This window comes from Miniopterus natalensis, chromosome 9, assembly GCF_054644295.1.
Source record: "Miniopterus natalensis isolate mMinNat1 chromosome 9, mMinNat1.hap1, whole genome shotgun sequence".
Lineage (NCBI taxonomy): Eukaryota > Metazoa > Chordata > Mammalia > Chiroptera > Miniopteridae > Miniopterus > Miniopterus natalensis.
This window is the reverse complement of record NC_142089.1, coordinates 37,447,774-37,474,720: the sequence shown is the minus strand read 5'-3', so window position 1 is coordinate 37,474,720 and position 26,947 is coordinate 37,447,774. Positions and strand designations below refer to the sequence as shown.

Here is a 26,947-nt window from a genome sequence, read left to right as displayed (position 1 = left end):
ATAAAACTTTTAACATTTTACTGAAATTATTTTAATCATCTTCCCTACTAAAAATCAGCTTCATGAGAGCAAGAATATGTTTGCTTATTTGATGTTTTATTTCTAGGGCCTACTACAGTGCCTGGCACATAGAAGTACTGAATAGTAGTTGAAATATCCAATGACTGAATCTATTCCGTTTCTCTCTCCTCAGTGGATTATGAATACACTGAAGGCATACCATCATATATGAGTAACAACAACAACATCGTTAACTGGGAACACTTCCTGAGCTCCTGCCACACCAGGCATGTTCTAAGAACCTTACTTATTTGAACCCATTTAATCCTCATGCCCACATGAGGTAGGTAACATTACAATCCCTACTTTCCAGATGAGAAAATTAAGGCAGAGGAAAATTAAATAACTTAACCAAAGCACACAGTTGATAAATGGCAGAACCAGAATTTAAACCAGTCAGTTCCAGAGTTTATGCTCCTGGTCACTAAGAGATGCAGCTTCTCTATCTTAAGGTAAGTATTTGCTAAGTGAATGAATTAATGTTGAAGAAAGGCAAATTGTTAGAAGATAAACTTAATACCTTGCCCAAGTGTATAAAACTGAGTTCCTTAAACATCACCCTTGGCTACTAGAGGCTTCTATTTCAGCGCCCAGCTGATGAATGTTAGAGAGCATGTTGCACGTACAGGTAAAGCATGCCTTTGTGTGCTAGGTTTTTCGTTTACATTTACTTTCTCAAGAATCCATTCATTGGGTGAGCTAAGAACACCTTTACATGAACAGATACAAACATGTGACAATCATTATCCTCGAATGGATGGGATTCAAAGTTTCTGAAGTGTCTATAAAATGTATTATATGAATACTTGTGTACATTCCCACAGATCAAAGAGACCGGAGTTCACATAAACTCAGGCAGAGTGCAGGGGCGTCACCTGGGGCGGGGAGGTGGTTCGGCTGAAATGTGAGCTCTGTCAGAGGCAGAGAACACAGAAGACATGCAGAGCTCTAGCTGTAAAGCTGCTCCAATACTAAAACTACAAACACAGACGAGCAAGTATGGCAATCTCAGAGAAAAGGAACAAAGCAGGGATTGTTACATAAGGAAGACACAGAAGAAATGAGCAAGAAGAGTGGTCACATTTTTAAATAAATTGGTCAATGCATTAGAAGGCAATTTTGAAAACGAGGCACATGGGATATACACCAAGGACTGTTCTGACATTCATCATTTATAGGCCTTGGAGTATTACTGCAATGCAGAAAAATAAAAATCACAGTGTAGCCCGGCCGGGCGTGGCTCAGCGGTTGAGCTTCAACCTAGGATCCAGGCGATCAGAGTTCGATTTCTGGTCAGGGCACATGCCCTGGTTGTGGGCTCGATCAATGACTCTCTCATCATTGATGTTTCTGTCTCTCTCTCTCCTTCTCCTTTCCTCTCTCTAAAATCAATACAGACATATTTTAAAAAGTAAATAAATTAAAAAATTAAAAAATAAAAAGCACAGTGTAACAACAACTTAACTAGATGGATTCAAAATAAAGAATAACTTTGGGTTGTCCTTCTTCTTTTAAAATATATTCTGTATCTAACACCCAAACTTTTAAAAACATTAAGTAATGTAATAGGAATTTAAAGGCCATAGCAAGGAGGTAATGAGATAGGCCATAGTTTATTTTAGATAAAAACCTGTGTATAAATTAATTTACCTTTGATAATTTTGACACTTATTATCAACTAAGTATATTCAAATATAAAGTTGGCCCACAGTACACTCAGGGGAGATATGGTTAATTCATACAGTCTTAATTCTATGTCATTGAAGTGTTGTGCTGTTGTATTACTCACCACACCCAAGATATATGAGCTCCTGTATTACAGGAGTCCTTCACCAAAATGAAATGATTCCAAGGAATGACTAGAAAAACAACTTCGAACAACTATGAAATACAAAGTGCTCTACAAATGAACAGATCTCCTAACCAATGAATTCAATGCAGTGATGTACACTATTACAGAATTAGGCTACTAAGCTTCATTCCACAAATATTTATGCACGTAAGTGTTAGGAAGTATGTTTGAAAGATAACTTTATAGGATCTATACCTATTAATTTCTGAGTAACGTAAGGTAGCTAGCTAGCTAAGTAATATTTGATGAGACTTGTCCAAACTCAATAATTGTCAACTAAGAGAAAACTATGAAAGCAGCAAGTAGTCAAATATTTGATTCTTAAAGAGTATATTCTTAAATGCGGCCATTATTATTTGAATGAGAAAAGTACTGAGTTAAAATCTAAATAAATTAACAGCAAAGTAAATTTTCAAAATCAGATCTCAAGAAGTTACTAAACGGAGAATGCAGAAAGAAACCACTAAGTTTAAAAGGGAGACAGCTGACTATTTCATCCTGGAACTTGGCAGAAAAAGAAGTGGGTACAAAGAAAGGCAAAGGAAAGGTTCCTTTAAACACAAACACAAACACAAACACATACACACACACACACACACACACACAGAAATACATCTTAAGGAAAAAACACTGATCTTCTGATGCTCTGCTGTACATCTGGCATAAATTAAAATTTCCACTGGTAGCAATGTCAGTCAGGAAACAGGAATCCAGAGGTTTTTTTTAAAAAAGAGAAAATATACGTAGGAGAGACAAGGAGACAGTCAATCCAGCAGGGGTAAGCTGAGTGTGGATTAGAAGTCAAGGGACGAGTTTTGAGCCCCAGCTTGATGCCAGCCTGGCTGGGTATAGTTTCATAAGGTCTTCATTTCTGAGTCAGTTCCTTCAATTGTAAAACGAGAAAGTTGGATACATGACAGTTATAATCCATTCTACCAACTCTGGAATCTTATAACTAAATTTGACAGAGTATCTTGAGTCAAATTTGTCATTATTTTCTCCCAAAATATTCACAAAACCACTATAAAAAGTAGGGAATGATGAAAGCTAATTCAAAACACAGCATCAGCAATGAGAAAGATATACACTATCATCACAAATATGATATAATTTTAGTTAGTGATATCTTTTAAGAACTCATAAAAAGGCCACTGACTACACTAGATCTAACTTCCTGGGTATTCCACCATCAAAACAAAAGATACAACAAAATATATATATATATATATGTGCCTCTGTGTGTGTGTGTGTGTGTGTGTCTTAAAACAACTTTTTTTTCCCCTTTGCTATTTTTAGATAGCAAGAAAAGACATGTCGCAGACTCATAGTTGAATTAAAATCTCTAGAACAGTTCTGGTTTAAGGCAGTGGGATGTAATTAATTATACTAAAAGAGCGTCTTCAGATTTGACCAACAAGCTAAGCATTTACTTTTAGGAAAGAGAAATAAATGTATTTATAGTGAATGCAAGGCAATAACTAAATGATTCTAATGAATAATGAGCAGGCTATCTTATCAGAATCTAACCCCTTTTTTAACTATTTTATAATATAGCCAAAGTATTACACTAATCATACCAACAACCACAACATCATCATGTTCAAAGTAAGTACCCACAAAATACATTCAGTGCACTCAAGATAGATTAAACTGATATGGTTCCTGGCTCCTTGTGTCTTATTACTTCCTAAATACTATTAGGCATTAAGAATAGATTTTCCACTCATCACACATAGAACTAAATAGTCCCTGAGCAACAAAGTAAGCACAGTACGTAAGGCAATTAAAAGCACAGTGGAAGAGAAGTGGACAGAGAAGGTTGCAAAAAGACCAAAATATATTCTAAAGAGGAAAAAAATACATAAGCTTGCAGTTAATTTTATTCTGAATAACCTAATACTTTAAAAATCTATTTTAAGAAGCACAATAATCAAAATGGTTCAAGCAGGAGTCCCATCTTGAAGACTTCTTATAAGCTATTGCTTTCTCTTATCCCCTTCTAGTCTCCTACTAGATATTTTCCTTGGATATTAAATATGTTCCTTGGATGTTTCATCTCTTGAAAAATGTATGTCATGCTAGAATTGTTTACATGTTTACTGTTCACCCCTGGCCCAGGATTTACACTGGTTCTAAGGAAAAAAACAAACCACACAACTGTCCTTTATCCAGAAGTCCCATCATCTGGCTGAAATGGCTAAGGTTCTGCCAGGCAAGCAGTAGTATTTAAGTACAAAGTCACCCCCTCTATTAAAATTACATTAGCTGAAGTTTGAATGTACTTAACACTATGGAACTGTACACTTAAAAATGGTTGCAATGGTAAATTTTGTTATGTGTATTTTACCAAAAATTTTTAAAGTAGAGAACAAGTTTATAAATAAGAAATATCCCAAAATCTTCCAGAAAAAAATACCAAACCACATTAGTTGAAAGTTATTATGATGCAGAGAAAGTATAGACATGTAAAACTTTTACGAGCTTTTTCAATACTAGCTTTGGAATTCATTTTAATATTCCAAACAAGTCACTCTCAAACTAAACACAAATACCAGCTGAGTGATACTGTTCAAGTTTTTTAATTTCTTTTTTAAAAATAGTTTATTGATTTTTAGAGAGAGAGAAAGGGGGAGAGAGAGAGGAACATCAATGAGAGAGCACATCGATCTGCTGCCTCCTGCAGTCCCCCTACCAGGGCAGCCTGCAACCTGGGCATGTGCCCCTGACCGGGAATCAAACCGGCAACCTCCTCATACACAGGATGATGCCCAATCAACTGAGCGACACCGGCCAGTGCCAAGTTGTTTAATTTCTAAGATTCAGGGTTACCCTTTGTAAGTGGAAATAACAGTATAGATTTCATAGAGCTACTAAAAGCATTAAATAAGATAAGGCATGTAAAGTTCATAGTAAGTTCATAGAAGTCACTTCATAAGTGCTGTTCCTATTATTATTATTATTATTATTATTATTATTATTAATTATTACTAGGAAAATGATGACGGAAAAGAAGTTAGCAGGATAAATGGGTTGAGGAGTTAACATTTATGGTCTCCTTTATTGCCTTCTAAATTTAGCTGAGCATGTGTGATATAGACCAGCAATGCTCTCAATTGCCAAAACATTCATGATGTTACACTTACATGTTTAAGAGACGAAAACAAAGGGGCCCTATCCTCCAGATACGCAGACCTCTGCACCTGAAGAGAGCTTCAGGGCATCATGGTGTCCTCAGCCCTCCTCCTTCCTCAAAGCAGACACTGAGACAGGAGCCACCTCGAGGCTGAGAGGTTCTCTGATAACCAGTGCCACATCAAGGACATACACAGGATGCCTTTCATTCCTTAGAAAATATTCTGCAGGTTTCTTTTAATCCTTGAAAGGGCAACCAAGACTCTTGATACATAACACACAACATGTAAAATAAAACTTTGACAACTTGAAACTGTGCAAGAAAAAGGCCAAGGAGTCCTGCTGCAGAATCTAAAGTAGAACAACACACCGTTTCCACTCTCCAGCAACGAAAAGGCCATGAGGTATCTCAAGAGCTTTGACCATGGGAGAGAAGTAAAGGTAAGGGACCATAAGGATTCAGGAATACTCTGAATTAATCTTTTGGAACTGTACTAAGTATGTCTCTCTGGAAAGACAAATAAGAATTTTTATCATCTTTTACTCGAGCCATAATAATGAAGGATCAGTGCTGTTTCTGGTCAAGACTGTACTTTCACATTACTTGACCACAGACTTAGGAGCCCAGCTCCACTACTAACTAATTGAGTGATCCTGAGCAAATTCTTCAACCTCTTGTCATCAGTTTCCTCATCTATAAAATGAGGATGATCATAGGACCTACCTCCTGGGGTTGTAGAGATAATTAAATCAATACCCTCCTCTCACCCCACCCCTACAGGTTTTCAACAGTGCCTGACAGAGTAAACAGTATGTAATAACTGGTTATTATTACCATGTGAAATGCTAGTCATGTTTTCCAAATAAAATATTAGAACGCAAGGTTTCTCAAAGGATTTTTCATTAAAAGGAATAAAATTTAAAAGTTTAGACAGATATTAAACAGTTCACAGTCACTAAAGAGAAAGACATGAAATCAAGATCAAGTTATCAATACCAGGACAACCCTGTGGCTGGAATGTTCGCTACGTGCTTGTCTACAAAGCAGGCCTCAATCTCAATTTTCTGTGAGGCTCCTGACAATTACCACAGGGTCTCTCAGTCTTACTCCCACCACTGCTGAAATCATAGCATATTATATAGAGTTATTCCTGTCTGTTTCCTTTATTCTATTTTAATAAATGTGTATTTGTCAACTATCTCTCTATCCCCAGCAAAATTTGAACTCCATGAGGACATGTGGGCTATTGGCTATTTTTGTTCACTGCTATATCCCATGTCTGGAACAGTGCTTGGCACAGAATATGCTCACTACACATCTGTTAAATGAAAGATCTTTAAAGGGAACATATCTTTTCATCTTTATATCCCTCTTAGTAACTCATAGTAAGTAAACAATTTTTTTGAAGGAGAGAATGAATAACAGTTATAGCAAGTCTGTGCTCAGATTCTATCTTTAAAAATAATCTTCATCATCATTTTTCAGTAAATAGTACCATGTTATTTTGTGCCTACAAAAATATGGGCATTTATATACACCTTTTATTTAGTCTTCACAACTTTACAGGCAAATACTATTTCTATTTTATGGCTTATTGTTTTAGTAAACTGAGAATAAGAAAGACTGACAAGCTTGTTCAAAGTCCTAGTAGGGTGTCACAGCCAGAGTGCAAATCCTAGTCCATTCTGACTCGTAAGACAGAGCTCTTAAACATGTTATATGCTCACAATGCATACTGGTGAATGCAATAGCTGATTAAAGTCTAATATAGAGGGGACAGCTGAAAGGGAAACTTGAGCCCTAGAAAATGGTGTGTAAAGATCAGGCAGCCAATCCCCTTCCAGGCATCATGACCAAATCAGGCCTCAGGTAGAAGAAGGAGGCAGCACCACTTCCTGGCCCTCACTGGGGATAGCATGGCTTCTGAGTCACTGCCTGGCTCCAAATGACATCCACAAGCAGGGAAAAGCAATACAAATCATCATGTCGCGGGAAAAGACTCTTACTATGTGTTTGTGGGTTTGATTCAATCTTTCTGCCATACTGAAGGAAGGGCTATGACTTTCATCTACTAGCATGGTTTTCAACACTGACATCAGACTCAAGTGAGAATTTCCAAAACACACCTACACCCAGAGGTAGGGGAAGATGGGTGAAGAAACATCTCTGGAAACTGAGTTTCTTCTTTAGATCAATTCTTTTTCTTTTTAAAACATTGTTCTATCTTTAATTACATGGGAGACACAGACACATAGCCAGACCGATAGCCACTAACTTCCTGGAATATCTTGTGAGCATTTCAGAGGAGACATGCAATTATCAGGTATTGCAGTAAAATTGAGCATCACGATGTCTATATTTTAGCTCTCTATGGTCGTTTTGTAAACACTAATATGTACCATTTATCCATTTCTGAAATACTCACTAAAGGGAACACAACAGATATATCATTTTGAGTATCTTCTCAGCAATGCCTTCTAGTGTGAAATAACACTGTTAACAGGAGAGCTGCCCTATGGAAAGCATTACCCAGCTGACAAGCATTTGCTGCCTTGCCTCTACGTTCTCTCTCCCCCATTAGACACAATGGGATTTTTTTGCCAAATTCATATTCCAGAGGGGCCATGAAATTCCCGCAAAGTTCAACATCAGGCCTGACTTAAGATCTCTGAGGCCTCCTGCTAACTCCATCCCCCTGCAGCTGCCTCGCTCCGGCAAGCTTTTGATCTGTGCAATCTGGGTTTCAAGCTGATACACACACAGCCCCTTTGATCTCTTATTAAGTGGCTTCTGGTCTCCTGATGCCTTTAGTCCTGCTGCAGTGAAGTTCTTGGAAGTCAGTCATCATCCTGAGTACACTACAAACCCCACACACCAGGAGTGGGCTCCCTTCATTCACCTACTTCTCAGGCTTGAAAAGCAATCTTTAAGCCATGAGAGAATTTCCCCGGTAGCCACAATCAATCTACTCCATGAACACATCACTAAGAATTATTTTTCAAATGAAGCAGCTTAAAATGATTTAAAGGATACAGAACTTTCCCATAGAGGGAAAGGAAGCAAATCCCCCGTGAAAAGAAATCTTCGGCCCAGTTGGCACTAGAGCTTACAGTACTTTGATGTTAATAAAAATAAATGTGGACAGGAATCAGGGATGGGCAAAGAGCAGCCTTTATCAGTTCCCCTAAGTTCTGTTAAGCAAGAGTGACCTTTCAATGCAGCTGTGTGATTTGTTCAACAGTAAGCTATGTATTTGCAAGAACATGTACACTACCATTAGTAACAGACTGACTGCATTTTGCTTAGTACCAAGATTTTTTTTTTAAATCCTCAACCAGAGGATATTTTTTCCATTGCTTTTCAAAGAGTGGAAGGGATAGAGAGAAAAATATTGATGTGAAAGAGACACATTGATTGGTTGCCTCCCGCACACACCCCAACTGGGGCCGGGGATAGAGCCTGCAACCGAGGTACGTGCCTTTGGCTGAAATCAAACCCAAGATCCTTCAGTCTAAGGGCCAACACTCTAACCACTGAGCCAAACTGGCTAGGGCTAGTACCAAGATCTTAATGACACAAGGCTGAATTGGACCCAAAAAGCACCTTAAAAAAAAAAAAAAAGATGTAAACAACAACAAAAGATACTGGTGGCCACGTTATGAGATCCTGGGAGCATTAAAATGGAACTATACAATAACTTCCAATACATTACTATCCTCTATATGTTAGATTCTGGATAGAGTATAGGTTTGTATCTGACTGTTTAATAATATTAATGTATGTAGAGCTGACCCTTGAACAACACTGGTTTGAACTGTGTGTGTCAACTTATACATGGAGTTTTTTCAATAAGTACTATAAATGTATTTTCTCTTCCTTCTGCTTGTCTTAGTAACATTTTTTTCCTCTAGCTTACTTTATTTTAATAGTACATATAACATATAAAATATGTGTTAATTAACTATTTATGCTATCAGTAAGGCTTCCAGTCAACAGTAGGCTATTAGTAGTTATGTTCTGGCCGAGTCAAGTTATATATGTATTTTTAATTGTGCAGGGTACCATGTACCTACCCCTGCATTATTCAAGGGTCACCTGTACTACTTACTATATGTTAAAATTATGTTAATACCTATCAAATTCTATATCCTGGATTCTATAAACTAATCAGCTAATCTGAACGTAAAGACTGGGCTTTTGCAAGTTACTGAATACTATACATACTGACGGTAGCACTCATGCAAATTCATCCAGCATTCAACTCTGGTAGCAAAAATTAAAATCCTTCGTTTCTTCCCCTTTGAAACTCAATTTTCTGATAAACATAATTAAAACTAGTAGAAGAAATATGAATAGACTTCTGGGCACTTATATCGAAGTCTGAATATAAACAGTGTATGTACTCTTAGCTATAAAGTTCAATATTAATTACTGGCAATATAAAATTAAAACAAAATTGATAGTTATATATTGTTATGTCTTAATCCATCCGTATTGTGGAAAACCAATAGCAAATTCATCAATTGTGTACCTGCTTACATTTTATTTTCCAGGAGAATTATCTGAGAAAGGACTCCGTTTTCAGGAGGAATGATTCTGCCTAAGAAGACATCAATTTTAAGTGGTGTAAATACATGTGAATCTCATGAACAATTATGTTCAAGCAATTTGGTAAAACTATACCAAAATTTAGAAGAGATATGCTCTTTTAATGAGCGATTGCACTTGCGGGAATTTATCACAAGATACTATTCCCACCTTTTTACAAAAGAGTATGTCAAGGATATCCACTAGAGCCCCACTTGAGGTACTCACCAACTGGGGACAGGGGACTGGCTAAATAAATTATTGTACATTGACAATAATATACTGTGCAGTCATTAAAAAGAACTAGGTCCCCAATAAGTTGAAGAAAAAAGGAAAAAATAAGTATGTAGTTTTTTAAACACAAAAAGAAAGAATATATAATTGAGGGAAAAAGCATATTGCTTAAAATGTTTATGACATATTCCGTTTATGTGTAAAAAAAATATTAGCAACCAAAAAACTATTACTTATGCAATCGTGTATGTATAAAATATCCTGGGAGAATAGACAAGAAAATCAGGAGTGTTATCTGGAAGGAATGAGGGATTATGGTCAGAGATAGAATTACTTGTCATGAGATACCTTTAAGTACCTTTAAAATTTTATGCCATATGTATGTATTACTTATTTTTAGAACATTTCTAATGTGCTCATGAAGTCATTCTGTTGCACATAAGAAAAGCATCGATTTAAAGCTACACACATGAAATTTATATAATCCCTTCCCACAACTTTTAAAAGTCTTTTTAAAGAGAATTCCATCTAATAGAGTTAGTAGTCAGGCGAAAACTGCACACAGTTTTTCTCTCAAACACTAAGCATACCATATCCAAGACAAATGCTATTTGGGTTCTATAACCCATTTTTTCTATAAAGAAAATTTAATCACTGTTAATTTTTACCAGGAGGAATGCTTTCACTATTCTTTCCAATGAATCATCATTTGCCTGTGGTCTTTCAAACAACTTTCTAAAGCATTACTAAGAGTATTTACGTATGAATCACCTCTCAATTACTGTGCTGTTATGATTTCTATTTTTTATCTCTCTCAAATCTGAGGTAAACCCAAAGCCTTTCAAAAATATCTGCTCTGACAAACTTTGAGTCTGTCCATAGCAGAAGGGGAGGAAAATGAGGCATGGGATGTGGGAGGGAGAACTATTGGTTAATAAATTTTACCTTCTAAATCATTAAAATTCAGAAGTATCAAGAACGGCAATATCATGGCTAATGTTCAAAAATTGGCTAATGTCAAACATGTCCAGTGATTTATAATCATGAGGGGTTATTCAAAGTTCAACATAAATCAAAACACCAGAAAATACCCACTTGCCATGTTTAATTTATAAGGTCAACTGAAGGTAAAATCCACACAGTTCTAAATTTATTTCAAGCCTTTTGGTAGATTAAAAAAATTACAGATTCTCAGACTACCTAATAATTGTTTCATTACTGAACACTGACCCACACCAAATTACTTGGACTAACTTAGGATTCTTAAATTTGTAATTATTTTTGTTTGAAGCAATAAACACTAGTTCTTACACAATGCATATGAACACACTATATTGATTTTTGATAGTTACTAAACTTTCATATAAGCATTAAAAATGAGAATGTCATCTAGAGGCTTGTCTTTAAGACTTGAACATTTTTCACAAGTTGGAAAAATAGAAAGATCTGCTGTGATAAATTAATCACAGGTATCCCTGGTAATAAAATGCACATGGAAGCAACCCTAGAAAGAAATGGAGCAGTAGGGTGTGGTGTTTAAAAGCACAGACTCTGGGAGCCAACTGTTTGAGTTAAATTTTAGTTCAGCCACATACTAGCTGTGTAAACTTGGACTAGTTACTTAACCTCTCTGTGCTTCAGGTACCTCAATTCTAAAATGAGAATAATAATAGTATGTATTTCCTATGGTTCTTGTGAGCAATACATAAAGCAATTAAAATAGTGCACAAAAAATAGTAAATACTCAATAAATGTTAGCTATTACTATTTAATTTGTATTAATTTTATTTTTATAAATATTAGGATTAATATTAGTATGAGCATTAATATTATTCCAAGGAATAAAGACATTACACATAGATATTAGGGAATTAGGACAAAGATAACTAGGGAACAATATGTAAACCACACCTAGAAACTGGCAAGAGACTATACTACAAAAACTTCTATCAATAGTTAATCATGGACTCACCTGTACAGACAGCTGCCCCATATTTCCACGGACAACTCAAGATCCTTTATTGGCTCATTCATCTTTTCCTAAGGTTTGGCTCAATTTATGTAATACATAAATTTCTGGCCACTAATCCACAATTCAGTAATTTTCATATAGCTCATTAAGAGTTGGCTGTATTTTAACATGCAATTTTACAATTAAATTTAGACTTCTCTAAACAAAGACAGCTAACTTATTAATTCTCCTAATCCCACTGGATAGTTGAAAATTGATAAGAGTGCATACATATTGCAGTATGGCTCCATTTTGAGGAAAATATAAAAATTTTTAGTCTTTATTTTTTAAATTGGATTATTAATAATACAATACTCATATGTGCATAATAATATAACATTTTCACTTCTTTACACATAATTTACTTAACCCACAACAATCCTTCGAGCTAGACACTATCATCCCCATTTCTTAGATGAAGAAATTGCATAAGCGCCCATGAAATAGATGTCACATATAATTCTGTCACGCTCTTGAGGAATTTCATATTATTCTAGAGAAAAACCCATTAGTGAGAAAGTGGTTAACTAAAATTAATATTCCAAAGTAAATTTTCAACCTCTTCAATACTGCTAATGCAGGCCTTTTACAACCTAGAAGCTCTCCCACTCTACTAACACTTTGTCCTGTGGCCAAGTGGCCAAGATGCTTCTAACAAACTTCTTATTCTAAATATGCTATGCCTGGGGGTGTGGGGATCTGCATGGGTCCTATTCAGCTACCTAATAAATTCATACAGGATGCATCAAATACAGTAATAACCAGGAACACAGCCTTTCAGGGCTTTTGCTAAGCCTTAGTCTCGTCTTACAAAACAAAATTCGAACTTTAGAATTTATTACCTAATTACAACAAGGGATTGTACAACCAATTAATTAACTTGCCCCAAACCAAATCTTAAATTGTGTTTAGGTGCCATCTAAATGGCATAGTGGAGCCCTGGCTGGTGTGGCTCAGTTGGTTGGGCATTGTCCATGTACTAAAAGGTTGGCAGTTCAACTCCTGATCAGGGCACATACCAGGCTTATGGGTAGGAGGCATGCAGGAAGCAGCCGATGGATATTTTGCTCTCACATCAATGTTTCTCTCTCTCCTTTCCCCCTCTCTCTCTAAAAATCAGTAAAAAATCTTTAAAAATAAAATAAATGTCATAGTGAAAAACAGTTCTATACACCACTTAACAAATGGTGAAAACGTGCTGTATACAACTATAAGTGTACTTAAGACTGACTTAAGAAAAACATTCAGTTTAAGATTTCTTCCAAAGTTAGCTACAAAAGTAAATAAACTGAGCCCTTTAACATAAATCAAAGTAGCATTTAGAAAATGCAGTATTTTTCTATTAGTTCTTTGAGAAGCACAAAGACAAAAAGAGGAGCACTTCCTTTGGAGTAAAATTACTTTATATAACTTGTGCAGAAATAAATGTCAGTACTACATGTGTAATGATGATTGGGAGGAAGATGAGAGAGGAGGGAAAAACCCTAGAATTTTATAACTAAAACTTTTAAAAACAAAAGGTATGTTAAAATGCATTCCTACAGGAATGCAGTGAAGAAAACAACATTCCATATTTAGAACTGACTATATATATTTTAAAAGTGTAAAGCTCAGAACCCATAAAGGAATGTCTCGCCCTGGCTGGTATGGCTCAGTTGGTTGGTGGTGTCCCAGTACTCTGAAAGGTCTTGGGTTCAGTCCCTAGTTGGGGTGCTTAGGAGAGACAACCAATCGATGTTTCTCTCTCACATCAATGTTCCTGCTTCTCTCTCTCTCTCCCTCTCCCTTCCTCTCTCGAAATCAATAAAGGGATACCCTCCGTGAAGATTTAAAAAAAAAAAAAAAAAAAAAAAGAAGAAATGTTTCTGTTAACTAGGGATTAAACTGCTAAGGACTACCAAGGCATGCAGAAAGCAAGGACTACCAAGTTTTTCTTTCCATCTTTTACTGACTTTTTAAAAAAATGTCTGAAGCACTTGTCTGCTTTAAATGTGCAATATTAAAAATATAAAACTTGCAGATAATGTCATTTCACAGGATAAAAGCAACCATTATATATTTATTATATAAGAATGTAAATATATATATATATATTCCAATGGTAACAGAAGTATAACTGACTAAGACCACATCTGAAAGGTGTCTTCTAAACTAAATCCCAATTATTACATGTTCATTTAGTCCCAGTTAATTTTGGCTAACCTAAACTTTATGCAATCATTCTGCAAACATTTGTTAATCACCTACTATGTGCTAGGTAATAGAACTACACTGGGGAGGGAAATAATGATATATACCTGCCATTTGTTTTATATGCTCTAATATTAACCAACATATAAACTTCCAGAATCTTACAGTATTAATATTTTCATAAAAATACTTCCCAAAATGCACATTATTTGGAATCAACAACTCATAATTCAATAATATTCCAAAGAGAAGTTCTAATAACAAAGAAGGTTGTCTGGCACAGAAATACGCCAGCAAAAATGAAAAAGATACAATCTGTTTCAGTAATTTAAATCACCCTGCCAAAATGTGGAATTTAATGTCTTACCTAATGCTTAAAGTATTTTTCTTTTAATCTATTCCCGATTGCCTTATTATATTAAAAACAAAAGAATTGATTTTTATATCTCTTGGCATTTTATGTGCTTTGATAGAAGACCTTTTGCTTTATTAAACCACAATGTGTTTAGGCAGCACAAATGTATTAAAATATGCATCTTAAAAGTGAAGAGATCTCTTGACAGCAGTTTTAATTCCCCATAATAATCAGAAGCTCTAAAAGTACTATAAACTGGTAAACTTGTAAGATATAAACTGGTAAACTGGTAAAACATATAGGTGTCATATTGTGACTTTTCACATTCTCCCCCAAATGCGTCAATAACTTCACCCTACTCATATCTGGGGTACATATAAATACATAAATATCGTGTCCCATTATTAAATATAAATTTATATTCCACCAAAATTTCACATTTCTTCTTAATTAAACTCATTGAAATTACTAGGTAAACAAAACTATAAAAACCTCCATGTGAAGGGGAGGGAGAGGCATAGAATTGGGAATGAATACTGATATGTACAGGGTTTCTTTCTGGGGTGATGAAAATGTTCTAATATTAGACTGTGGTGATAGCTGCATAACTCTCAATATATTAAAAGCAACCAAACTATACACTTTAAGTGGGTGAATTTTATGGTATGCAAAATATATCTCAATAAAGCTGGGGGGGGAGATCCCCATATAAAAACACTTATCAAGTTCCAGTCTCCAAAAGCATCCATGGATATAAAACTATTGCTTCTGCCGCGTGGCTCAGCGGTTGAGCGTAGGCCTAGGATCCAGGAGATCAAGGTTCAACTCCCAGTTAGGGCACATGCCCGGGTTGCAGGCTCGATCCCCAGTGGGGGGAAAGCAGGAGGCAGCCGATCAATGACTCTCATCATTGATGTTTCTATCTCTCTCTCCCTCTCCCTTCCTCTCTGAAATCAGAAAGATATATTAAAAAAAAAAAAAAACCAGCAAAAAAACCCCTATCGTTTCCCATATTGTCCTGTTATTATATCATCCATCATTGTATTCAGTAAGGGAGCTATCAATTGTCACGGTAACAATGCAATGGCTTTGGACAATGGCTTTAGACATCAAATCATTTCGTTTTGCCTAAGTCAGTGGGTGCCTTAAAGATTTACTGCTTCATATAACATTAATACACACTAACCACTCCAAAAAATTCTACAGAGGTTCTTATACCTGGTAATCCAAAATGCTGAATCCCAAGCCTTTATGATCTTTAACTAGTTCAACAATCTTGACTTCAGGAGACCACAGTGCTAATTCCTCATCATCTTCTTCTTCAGTATTGACATCTACATTGCGATCGGCCTGAAATACCAAAGAACATACATGCTTCAAAACACTGTCCTTTCAATTCTGAAAAGAACCTATCAGGAATCTCATATCTTCTTCTCAAACTGGGCGTTCTCTCTGGCATGCATGGTTTTTCCCTCTAATCTTTTTTAAAGGGGGCATGCACTGGGGTGCAGACACTCTGGCATGAGATCTTCGAGAAAATTCAAGCACTTAAAAATGCAGACTGTTCATACAGGTTTTTGAAACGTAAGGTACCCATTTCATTCAAAGTATTAACACTGACCTCTTATACTTCAATGAGTTCTGTCATCCCATTAGAAGCATAAAAGGAAAAATAGGCAATTTAAGGAAAAATGAAAACATCATACAAAGTCAAAGCTTATAAGATATTTAAGTAGCAAAACCTGAATTCGTAATTATAGTAAGAAACAGAGAAAAATGCCAACACAGAAAAAGGCAGGACGGGACACAGAGAAACCACTTCTGTTGGCTGCTAGAAGTTTTCAAGAAAAAACTTTACTAGAAAAAGAAGGTGGAAAAAAATCTAAGTCTTTGGGAATTGTGTGAGTCTAAAAACAGGTAAAAATCACTGAGCTGAAATAATGAAAATCTCACCTTGGAGGAAGTAGATCAGCACAACTATCCAGTACACTGGTCCTTGGTTATTTACCCTGACCTCACACCCTCAGGTCCCCTTATTCCAGGCCTCCTCTCCTTTCAGAGAAAAGAGTCGCTGCCATATGGAATTCTAGGAAGCTAAATGATACAGGTCCAATGAATCAACTATGCAGAGCAAGAATAGCTGCTCCAACCTCTGCCTTTATACTATTTATAGCACTGTATTGTTGTTTTTTATATGATTTAACTTCCCTAAAATACTCTGAATTTCTACCTGAAGCTCAAGAATTATCTTTTTTTTTGTAGCCCTAGCAACAGGCTAGAATGAAAACTCTGTGCACGCTACCATAGACTTTACCATGGTTATTCACTCAACCCACAACAGTGCCTGGCTCACAACAGCCACTGGACACATACTTGATCATACATTGATAAACCATCCATCTTTCAGTGGGTTTCCCATGAAACTTTTTAAATAAAGCTACAGAGTAAATAATAATTTTTAAAAGTAGACTCCTTACAACTTTGGGTAATCCAAGTAAATAAAATGAAAGTGTATTATTTCTACAAATATAATTGTTAGTGACCTGTATAAGAAAATCAATTTAATGAAATCAAAGTTGGGAAGAGTAAGGCAGCACAGCTAATTAGGGTTGGTTCAGACCTCAAACTGTCCCTGTTGGACACGGAAAGTTAACAGTCCATAGTGAATTGAATCTAAGCATGGGTAGAATTTCTTGATTCTTGAATTACAAAACTTGAAATTAATGGGAATGTTCTGGATCAGTAACTTCTGTATATATCAGCTTGATGTGAGGAAATGATACACTTAAAGAGAAAACACTCATACCTTCCAATAAAAAGCAAAGTTCCAATGTCTAATACAATATGATTGATGTTCTACTGGGGCATTTAATACCCTCACTGATTAATGAGCATTAGGATTTTGGCTGAGCTGTCTAACCAGGCAGAGTTTAAGAACCTAAGAGGGTATTGGGATAAATGAAAAAAAGAGACAGATGGAAAAGAGAGCCAGGATTTTAAAAACCACATATAATTATAAAACCCAAGTTGACAGAAATTTCAAGGCATCTAAGGTATATAAGATATTATTCTCCAACCTGAAATATATCACTTTGATACAATCAATTCTGCATAACTCCTGTATTCACAGAATGGAAAGCAATCAACTAATGGGCAGCAAGGCTGACATTTAGCATAGCTCAGAGCTGTAGTTTACCCATTGTGGTGAAGTATGACAGATGGGAGGACACAGTCAGCAAGCTGGGTGGGTGATTCACACACCCTGCAACATTAGATTAAAGGCATTTTTATTAGCCTTCAGAGGTAAGCCATCGCCCACATTTAATTTTAGTAAAGGTAACAAGAATCAAAAAAGTGTGGCATTTGAGTCCCTTCTTTGAAGTTTGTTTTACAAAAGATAAACATTTAAAAAACAATTCCCAATCAATAACTTACTAAGCACTTATGTGCCCAGTACAGAATAAAAACACTATGAGATACAAAATAATTTTAAGATATATCCTCTGCCCACAGGGGCTGACGGTTTTCTGGTAAAAGCAAGCCTAAGTAAGTATCTATGACTATAAGACAGTGCTATGCTAGACTCTTAAGTCCTTAGGAGATCAGAAAGTAAACATGGGAGAGCTGGAGGAGTCAAGAATAGCTAAAGCTAACTTTTCCTGAGCACTTTCCATGGGCAAGGCATGTGCCCAGAACTTGGCATACATTACTTCACCTCCTCCTCGCACAAACCAATGAGGTTGCTAAGTACTCTAAGTATCCCCACTTTTCAGAGGAAGAGTATGAACAGAAAGTCAAGTTACTTGCTCAAAGATTCAAAATCATTAAGCGGTAGAGCAGGATTAGATCCCTGTCTTTTGAAATTCAGACCATAAGCAGGCAAAAGGGAAGGTTCCATGTATCTAAACTTTTATTAATGGAATTAAAATCTAGAAGGGTCTGGAAAGGTGGAAATGACATAAAAGATGAGGTTACAAATGGCACAAGGTGACAAAGCATGGGCTTGAAACTGTTTTCATAATGACAATGCTCTTTTTAAAAAAAAAAAAAAGAGTGCCAAGAGCACAAAAAGTGTTCTTTTATTCTCTGACCTTCTGAAGGCTTTGACAGCAATTTTTAGACTCACTTCAAAATTGGTCATAGATCTTATTTTTAAGGCTCTGAAAAAAGGGAAGTCCATTAGATATTCAACACTCACCAGCATCTTCAACTGATTAAGATGAACTGAGTTAAACTGGGAGCCAAAAGTAATGAGCCCGGGCAAATGCTAAAAAAAGGTTCTCTCAAGTCCAAGTGCATGCACATTAATGTCACCAATGTGCAAGGGGGTAAAGAAAAATTTTATGACATTAAATGAAAAGGAACAATTTGAAAGCTACTCATTATGGCTTGAGAGCTACTGTAGTCAAAGAAAAGAAGGGGGAAATATTTTCTTTCTTTTCACATTGTAGCACACTCTTCGGGGCATCCTTGATGAATGGGCATGCCTGTGGGAACCAGGGTACATTAATTTAGTACCTCCATCTCAGGAAGAGGGGCTTCAGTGGTCCTTGGTTCATCTACAGAGGCTTCATCGTCAAACAACCGTCGACAGCAAACCAAGGTAAAGGGGGGTGGCACTTCTTTAAGGAAAGAGACTGCTTCTCGGCGAGATTTCCCATAGAGCTGCACACCATTGACCTAGAAAGATAAGGGTAAGTCTGAAATAAGGTGGTCTCAGGTCAAAAAATAAAAAATCTCTGTCTTACATCAACCTATCAAAATGAAAATAGGGTTTTGTTTTACTTTTCCTGTAAATAAAAGGCCTATATTTAACAATATTTTAGTAGCAACTAAAAACATTAGAAATCCTTAAAATTTATAAAAACTAAGGCTAAACCTTTATTGAATTTAGGCGAATCAAGTATGAAATGGGTACAGAGTACAACTTTTTTATTTTATTTTTTTATATGTCTTTATTGATTTCAGAGAGAAGAAGGGAGAGGGAGAGAGCAATAGAAACATCAATGATGAGAGTCATTGATCGGCTGCCTCCTACACGCCCCCCACTGGGGATCGAGCCGCAACCAGAGCATGTGCCCTGACCAGGAGTCGAACCAGGACCTCCTGGATCATAGGTAGATGCTCAACTGCTGAGCCACACCCGGCCTGGCCAGAGTACAACTTTTACTGGGTATGTGATCTGCTTAATTTTTCAAACCTCCATGGTTCCTCCTTTCTATACTCCAATGTCATATTCTCTCATCTACTTCTACCCATCTCTCCTTAAACATATTCAGTATCATGTACAGACTTCTTAAGACCATTTCCTCTTGCTTTTTTATTTTTTAAGAATATCATTATAGATATTAACACTAATTTTAAGGCTGTTAATAGCTACTGAACTTACAACATGTAGGTAAAAAAATCTAGGCTACCAGGCTCACAAAATTTAGCCTCAGTTCACAATTTTCTTTCACATCCTACAAACTCTTAATACCAGACCAAGGAAAATCACTTCTATAGAAAAGTACATATAACACTGCATCAGTTCTATTCTTACACGCTCTGCTGACACAGTCATCAATTGTAGAAAGTGTCAGTTTTCAAATTATTTTATATGTTTAAAACAACAAAAAGATAACCAACTATTACTTAATAATGAATAATGCTTATCACCAAAAAGTATGTAAATTTCATATTCTTTCTAGTGCATAACAATATTTTGCACCAAAGATGATTTATAAAGATGTCTATTCTAATTTTCCATATACTGTATATGACTTTAGCTCAAGGAGCTCTGCCAGCTCTGACTAAAAGTCAGAAAAAGCTGATCTGTCTGCTACTCCCCAAAGGCTGAGGCATGAACACAATCCAGGCAACCAATAATCTTTTCACATCTAACTCCTTTCCTGGGAGGGTTCAGCAGCATTATTAGTTTTAAAGACATTCTGGTCTGGCATTAATTTGTGACAGGTGCAGTGCTAATGTCCAGATAACTGGCAGGGCTGCCTTTCCTGGGAGGAAGGTTTCCACAAAAATCTGTCACTGCTCAGAGAATAAGAGCAGAGTGGGTTGGTGGAAGCATCCCATCAGTAGTGATCTGAGCCCCGAATCAACTGTCCCTTGGAACCACTCTTAGGCCTGTAACATACCAAGCACTTAGCCATCAGGCCAGACAATCTCCCTGCCTCTTAATTATTTACAAAGAAATCACCACACAGTAAAGAGACCCGCATGCGCTTCAGGGAGTGAGCCCTAGTGGAAAAGTAAATATCATCTCTCAAGACGTTATGACTGATGAAAGGGCTCAGGGGACAGCAAGTGCAGCAGCAGATGAAAGGTTTTCCTTGGAAGAATTACCAGCCAATCTTCACACAAAATTGGGCAGGGAGGTACCTGCCAATGGTCACACTGTTTCAATGGTGCCAACTGGTGCCAGAGCATAGAAAGGCCTAAAACCAACCAAATGGGTAGTAATCTACACTGAAAATAAAGCAAGGTCATACAATCAACGCAGGAATTCTACCCACATGCAGTATTAGTTGTGTTTTACATTACTTCAACAAATTAGAAAGACACTTTTCAGGTTTTCATCTTGGAGTACATTTAAATATTTATTTAGCTCATTATTTATTCATTTGAATTGTCTCCAATTATTATAGCAGTGCCTGGTAGTCCTCCTCTCTGCGCTCTACCGCTGAAGGGATTGGTCACATTTCCCATTACCAGCTCCTATCTAAGGGGATTTATAGCTACTGTAAATAGCTGCTCTGGGCTGAGAGTTGGCACAGTGTTCTAACCCCAAAGCATATTTGTGTTTCTGGTTTTAAACTCTAAGGAATACATTAAACACACACTCTCTCTCTCTCTCTCTTTCTCTCTCCCTCTCTCTCTCTCTCACACACACACACACACACTTTAAGCTCAGAAGTTTTATCTGGCTAACTTTACAGAGATTTAAAAAAATTATTTCTATATTTGGTTACTCAGAAGCAGCCAATTTTTATTTTAGAGTTCATAATATTTCTCTAGGCCCTTCAACTTGAGACCCTCTTGAGTGCTGTCAAGTTTCCCGTTTCAGATTGTGATTAGAAAACGCACACACACATACTCATTTGCAGAGCACATCACACTGCACAAGTATTGTGCCACTACATTACCTCATTCGATCCTCACTAATCCTATCCCATAAAGACTGTTTATGCCTTTTCCCAGTGAGAATACTGCCAATATCTCATTGTGAGGTAATGCTTTATAGTTTACATGAGTGATACTCCATTAGATCCTCACCAACACAGTCAAGTAGGCATTTATTGGGAAGAAACTGATTCTCAAAAAGTTAAGTGACATGCCAAAGGACATGGTTACACTGTAGCAAATTCAGAACCAAAATCAACTCTTCTGACATTCAAACCTGTGCTTCTTTCTGTATCCTAAATTCTTTTACCAAAAATCTATACTTATAAATTCAAGTCTTCATGCTGCCTTATCTACCACATTCTATTACAAGGTCAAAGGCCCACAGGGTTCTAATCTTGGCTAAGGCACAGAAGACTCAGTTGACAGCTAGGAGGACTTATACTTGCTCTACTCAGAACTAGCTAACATTTCTTTATTACCTACCATATACTAGTAGTGAATTATACTTAAGGCCACTGAATTATACACTAAAAATGCTTACAGTGTAAATTATACGTTAGGTATAGTTTACCACAAAAAGTGAACTAAATTGGTTTTTGCTCATATTTCCACATCTCCCAAGTTAATATATCTCATTTCTCTGTATCTAACACCTACATATTAGAGAAATGGTTTCCAAATGGTTTCCAATCTACAGATTATCATGTCTGATTATCCACAATGCTAAGCCATGTGCCCAGCAAATCAGAAAGAAAGACATAATTCAGAACAAATAAAAAACTATAAGTGATATAGTAAAATCTAGGGCATTAATCTGCCAATAAGCATCCCAATATCATTCCTTGAACAACTCTAAAATAACTAACTTACTACATTTTACAACAGGACTGAAATACCCTCCCAAGCTTATGATAGAATTTGACAACAATGAGTCATAGCACTTTTCCCTCTGACCTTGACATTCAACATACTCTTTTAGGGGCCTGGACACTGCTAAAAATAAAATGCAGCTGCACTCAACAAGAAACCTACTTGCTATCCTTATCATTCTACTTTGAGCAGACATAAATTTTAAAAAGAAATTTCTATAACCAAGGCTCATGGGATTCTAATCTTAGCTAACTACAGCTACTAGGCTGATTCTATTAAACCCAGCCTAGGGCTTCCTGTGGTTCCTAACTTTTGGGAGAAAGAAGCCTCTTTACTCAGCCTTCTCTAAGTTTGACCATTCCCCACATTTTTTTAAGGATCTTAGGAAGTACTGTGATATACTTAAAACAAAACAAAAAATAGTGGAAAGGGGGTTAGAACACATGAACTAAAGTTGTCATTCTACCAGTGTATAAAGTTGGAGGAAATCAATGCCTTATTTTCTTGTTTGTAAAATTAGGGGTTTCAGTGTTGATTGGTTTGTTCATTGTGTTAGTTATAGAACTTTCCAATCTAACAAAATCTCTCAAGAAAGTCAGGCCAAAGAAGAAGTGTTCTAGAACTGATCTGATTGAAGAGCGGCTAGGGAGCCTAAGTGAGCCCACTAGAGGCTGCCATGTTGTGGAGAGTTCCAAGGAGACAATCTGAAAATCAGTGAAGAATACATAAGCCCGAGGTCACCCAGCTCTAATCCTAATTAGAAATAATCAACAAAAAATGCAAGTAAATGTCACTACATGTTTCAAGTAAGGGTCAAGAATTAGGTTCTTAAAAAGAATTTTGCTCAAAAAAATACTAATTATGCTATTAAACTAAAATAGGATATTAGCTTCTTTCGTAGTCAACTATTTAAATAAGCACTCAGACATCTCAGGAGTCCCAAAAGATGGGGAAAATGAAGTTAAAGCATATTATCTACTTCCTTTATCATTACATAAGCTGTTAGTATTTTTGTCTTTTGTTTTTTCCAGACATATTGAGATATAATTGACATATAACATTGTGTAATTTTAAGGTCTATAATGTGATAACCTGATATATACATATGTTGTGAAATGATTTCCACAATAAGGTAAGTTAACAACTCCATCATCTCACAGTTACTATTTATGTCTGTGTGTAGTGAGAACATTTAAGATCCTCAGCTACCTTGAAGTATACAATATATATTAACTATAGTCACCAAGTTATTTCATTCTAAATAGGTCACATTTCACTGGCATCAGTGATAATATAACTCAGTGGATCTCTGGTGAGAACACAATTTCCTGGAGCTTAAAAATTCCTGTCTGTCCCTCATAAATTTTACCTCAAGAAGTTCATCCTCTGGCTGAAGGAGGCTCAGTGTATCAACAGGACCACCTGGAACAATTGAAGAGATATAATGGTGTCCATCGAAGGAATCCACTTCCATGCCAAGCCTCAGAGTGTGAATGGGCAGCAGCTGCAACAAAATACAGAGCAATAATATCAAACACCACAAGGACACATCTGGCTGTTAATCCTCCATCAGGTATTTGACAGGAAAGCCCCACCCCTTGAATAAGATCAGCAAAATCCAAAAAGATGATGATAAAGGAAAGCCAGCCTCAAGTAAAATATGAGGTTGCTTGTCTTCTCATTTCTCTTTTCATTTAGATTCCCTGAGAATAAAGAAGCAGATGTACCAGGTCCTGCTTTCGGTTCTAAGCTCTAAGTACTCCAAACTCCCCAAGTTCCTGGTGCTGATTCTGTGTTTCACTTTTTTGCAGGGCTTCCCATCTCCCAGAACATCCTAACTTCTCTTTATTATCTAATTAACTTCCATGCACACTTCAATACCAAACCAGTGTCACTTCCAGAAGGCACCTCCTGATATCTGAGTTCATCCACCTTCTCTCTCTTTTTTTTTTTTTTTTTTAAATATATCTTTATTGATTTCAGAGAGAGGAAAGGAGAGGGACAGAGAGTTGAAACATCAACGATGAGAGAGTCGTCATCAATCGGCTGCCTCCCGCATGCCCCTGACCGGGAATCGAGCCCGCAGCCCTGGCATGTGCCCTGACCGGGAATTGAACCGCGATCTCCTGGATCCTAGGTCGATGCTCAACCGCTGAGCCATGCCCGGCCGGGCCATCCACCTCCTGATATCTGAGTCCATCCACCCCACCTGAGGTCCGACACCACCCTGTGCACACTGCCGTCACAGCTCACCACACACTGTTTTTAAAATTTGTTTTCTTGATTGCTCCCCTTGCTTGAGTGCTGAGTCATATCTTTTCTCTCTATAACCTCAGGCCCTAAAATAGTAGCAGGCACTAAACATGGGTTCATTAAATGTATTTGATTATAATTGAAAATTTTTTCTTAATTAAAAAAAAACACCATTATTTGAACTAATCCATGAAAGATGTTACCTCATTCGAGATGTCCTTCACCATCTCATCAACTTAAATAAAAACTTCTGATTTGTGGGGTGTATAATAAGAGAGGTAATCTTTACTCCACCATAAGATTGATGCTGTTGGTTAAAAGGGTTTATATGATTAAGCTAAGAAATGAGTCAAAAGCTAAGAAACTAGCCAATGTCAAAGTGAGTGTCTTGGTGTTGTTGGCTGTGAAGAGATGAGTGTCTTGGTGTTGTTGGCTGTGAAGGTAAAAGGCATTCACCAAACTCCATTCCCTTGACTTTCAAAGACTGAGCTAATAATTTCTCACTGTGACTATATAAACTCAAATATGGTAAATGGTACTAATTATGGCTTATATTTCCTATATCAATAGTCTGTTTTATCTAAAAATATCAGGCCTATCACTGTGTACTTGATAAGGAGAAAACCCTACACGAGGTGGCAATGCATCCACATTGTGGCTCTTTCCCTCATAGTCCCTGTTCTCTGTGACCTCTGCGCTTCTCACCTCCCCTTCGTTGTCTGCTCTGAGTCACCAGAGTTCCACAGACCTTGCCTTAGACACCACCTGGGGCTCATTACTATCCCACTACAGACACACAGGCAAATCTGAAGTGGCATGCAGCCCAGTCACTAAGGCCTCAATGACTTCAAGTAGACATAAGTGACTTTTGGCCCTGGGGTAATATTCTGAAAAGTAAGTGCTCTTGGCCACCAAGCACCTCAGAATCTCCCAGCACCTACTGAAGGGGTGGACAACTGAAAAAAATGAAATGATTGATTTGTTTAGTTGCTAAATGCAGCTGGATTGGGTAATGAAACAGTCCTGCCCCCACAGAGAAACCTGCAACAATGAAGTGCTATTGTGAATCCCTTCCCAACTAGTGGTTTCAGTGATGTCATTTTGGTAGCTTGAAATCTACTATGATGGGACAGTTTACACCACAGGTATTGGTAAATGTACAAATTGGAGCTGCTTTTTTTTTTCCTTTTGAGAGCCAGGTTTTACCAGCATACTATTCATCTGCAATGTAGTTTGAACATGCTATCTAGCATATAGTTATAGGATATAAACTATGTGCAAGGATTTGAGCTATGAGTTTTCTACCTTCATGGAACTAACATTGTGTAGAGACAGACAATAAACAAGCAAGAGAGAAGGCAGATACATGCAGACAAATAAGTAAACAATTCACCAGCAAACAAGTGAAAAATAAACAAATAATTACTAATTGTGATAAGTGCTCAAACATAATTGGCGCAGGCCATTCTGGAAAGTTGGTCAGAGTAGGTTTCAGAGATGAGGACACATTTAAGGTGAGACTTGAAGGATAAGAATGAATCAACCCTACAAAGACGCTGCTGGGAGATTCCTTGTGGGAGGTTAAGCGAAAAGAATTAATTGCCCAGGTTTTGGTTTGTGTAACTGAGTAGATAGTGGTAGCAATTTCTGCATAGAAATAAGTGCCCAAATTAAAACAAAGACATTGCTGTACACAGAGAGAGATCTTTGGTACTTATATAACAATGTGCCTCCCATTAAAAAAACAAGAGGATTAAGGAGGGAACTGATTCCAATCTCCTGTTCCAGCCCTTTACCAATCCTGCTCCATTCACTTGGTTGACACCACATCCATGGAATAGTTGACATCAAGAATAGGTTGAAGCACTGAGGAACAGCAGAGGCTTACCCATGGAATCTCTTGCCTGCCAGACACAAGGCTCTGTCCTTCTGGGCTATTCCAGCTCATAATTATAAACACCACATGCTCCCTAGAAACTTACACCATGAGCAAGACACACATGTTCCATCTTTAATCATGCTAAGCAAATAAACCAGAAATGATGTTTACAAAATCTGTCAATCTGAAAGAGGCCTACCTAATATTAGTTCTGAATCTAAATCTGAGTACAGCTGGGTTTCTGAGACTTCGCATTACATTGCTGCAGGCTTCTCTGCAGGAGCAGGACTGTTTAATTACCTGTCTCAGCTGCATTTAGCAACTAAACAAATCAACCATTTCGTCTTTCTCTTTCAGTTGTCCACCCTTTGGTATTCTGAGTTCTGAGAGAGAGAGCAGAA

General features: G+C 36.9%; 1 protein-coding gene across 1 annotated transcript in view; it reads right to left on the bottom strand.

Moving 5' to 3' along the window:
* The window catches only part of PATJ (PATJ crumbs cell polarity complex component), a 247,506-nt gene that overhangs the window by 168,753 nt on the left and 51,806 nt on the right, over positions 1-26,947 (bottom strand). Inside the window, exons 15-17 of the mRNA XM_087820482.1 lie at positions 23,784-23,918; positions 18,941-19,102; positions 15,641-15,772 (exon numbers count right to left, since the gene is read on the bottom strand). Coding sequence (XP_087676608.1) covers positions 15,641-15,772; positions 18,941-19,102; positions 23,784-23,918 — 429 coding nt within the window. The remainder of the gene's footprint in view (positions 1-15,640; positions 15,773-18,940; positions 19,103-23,783; positions 23,919-26,947) is intronic.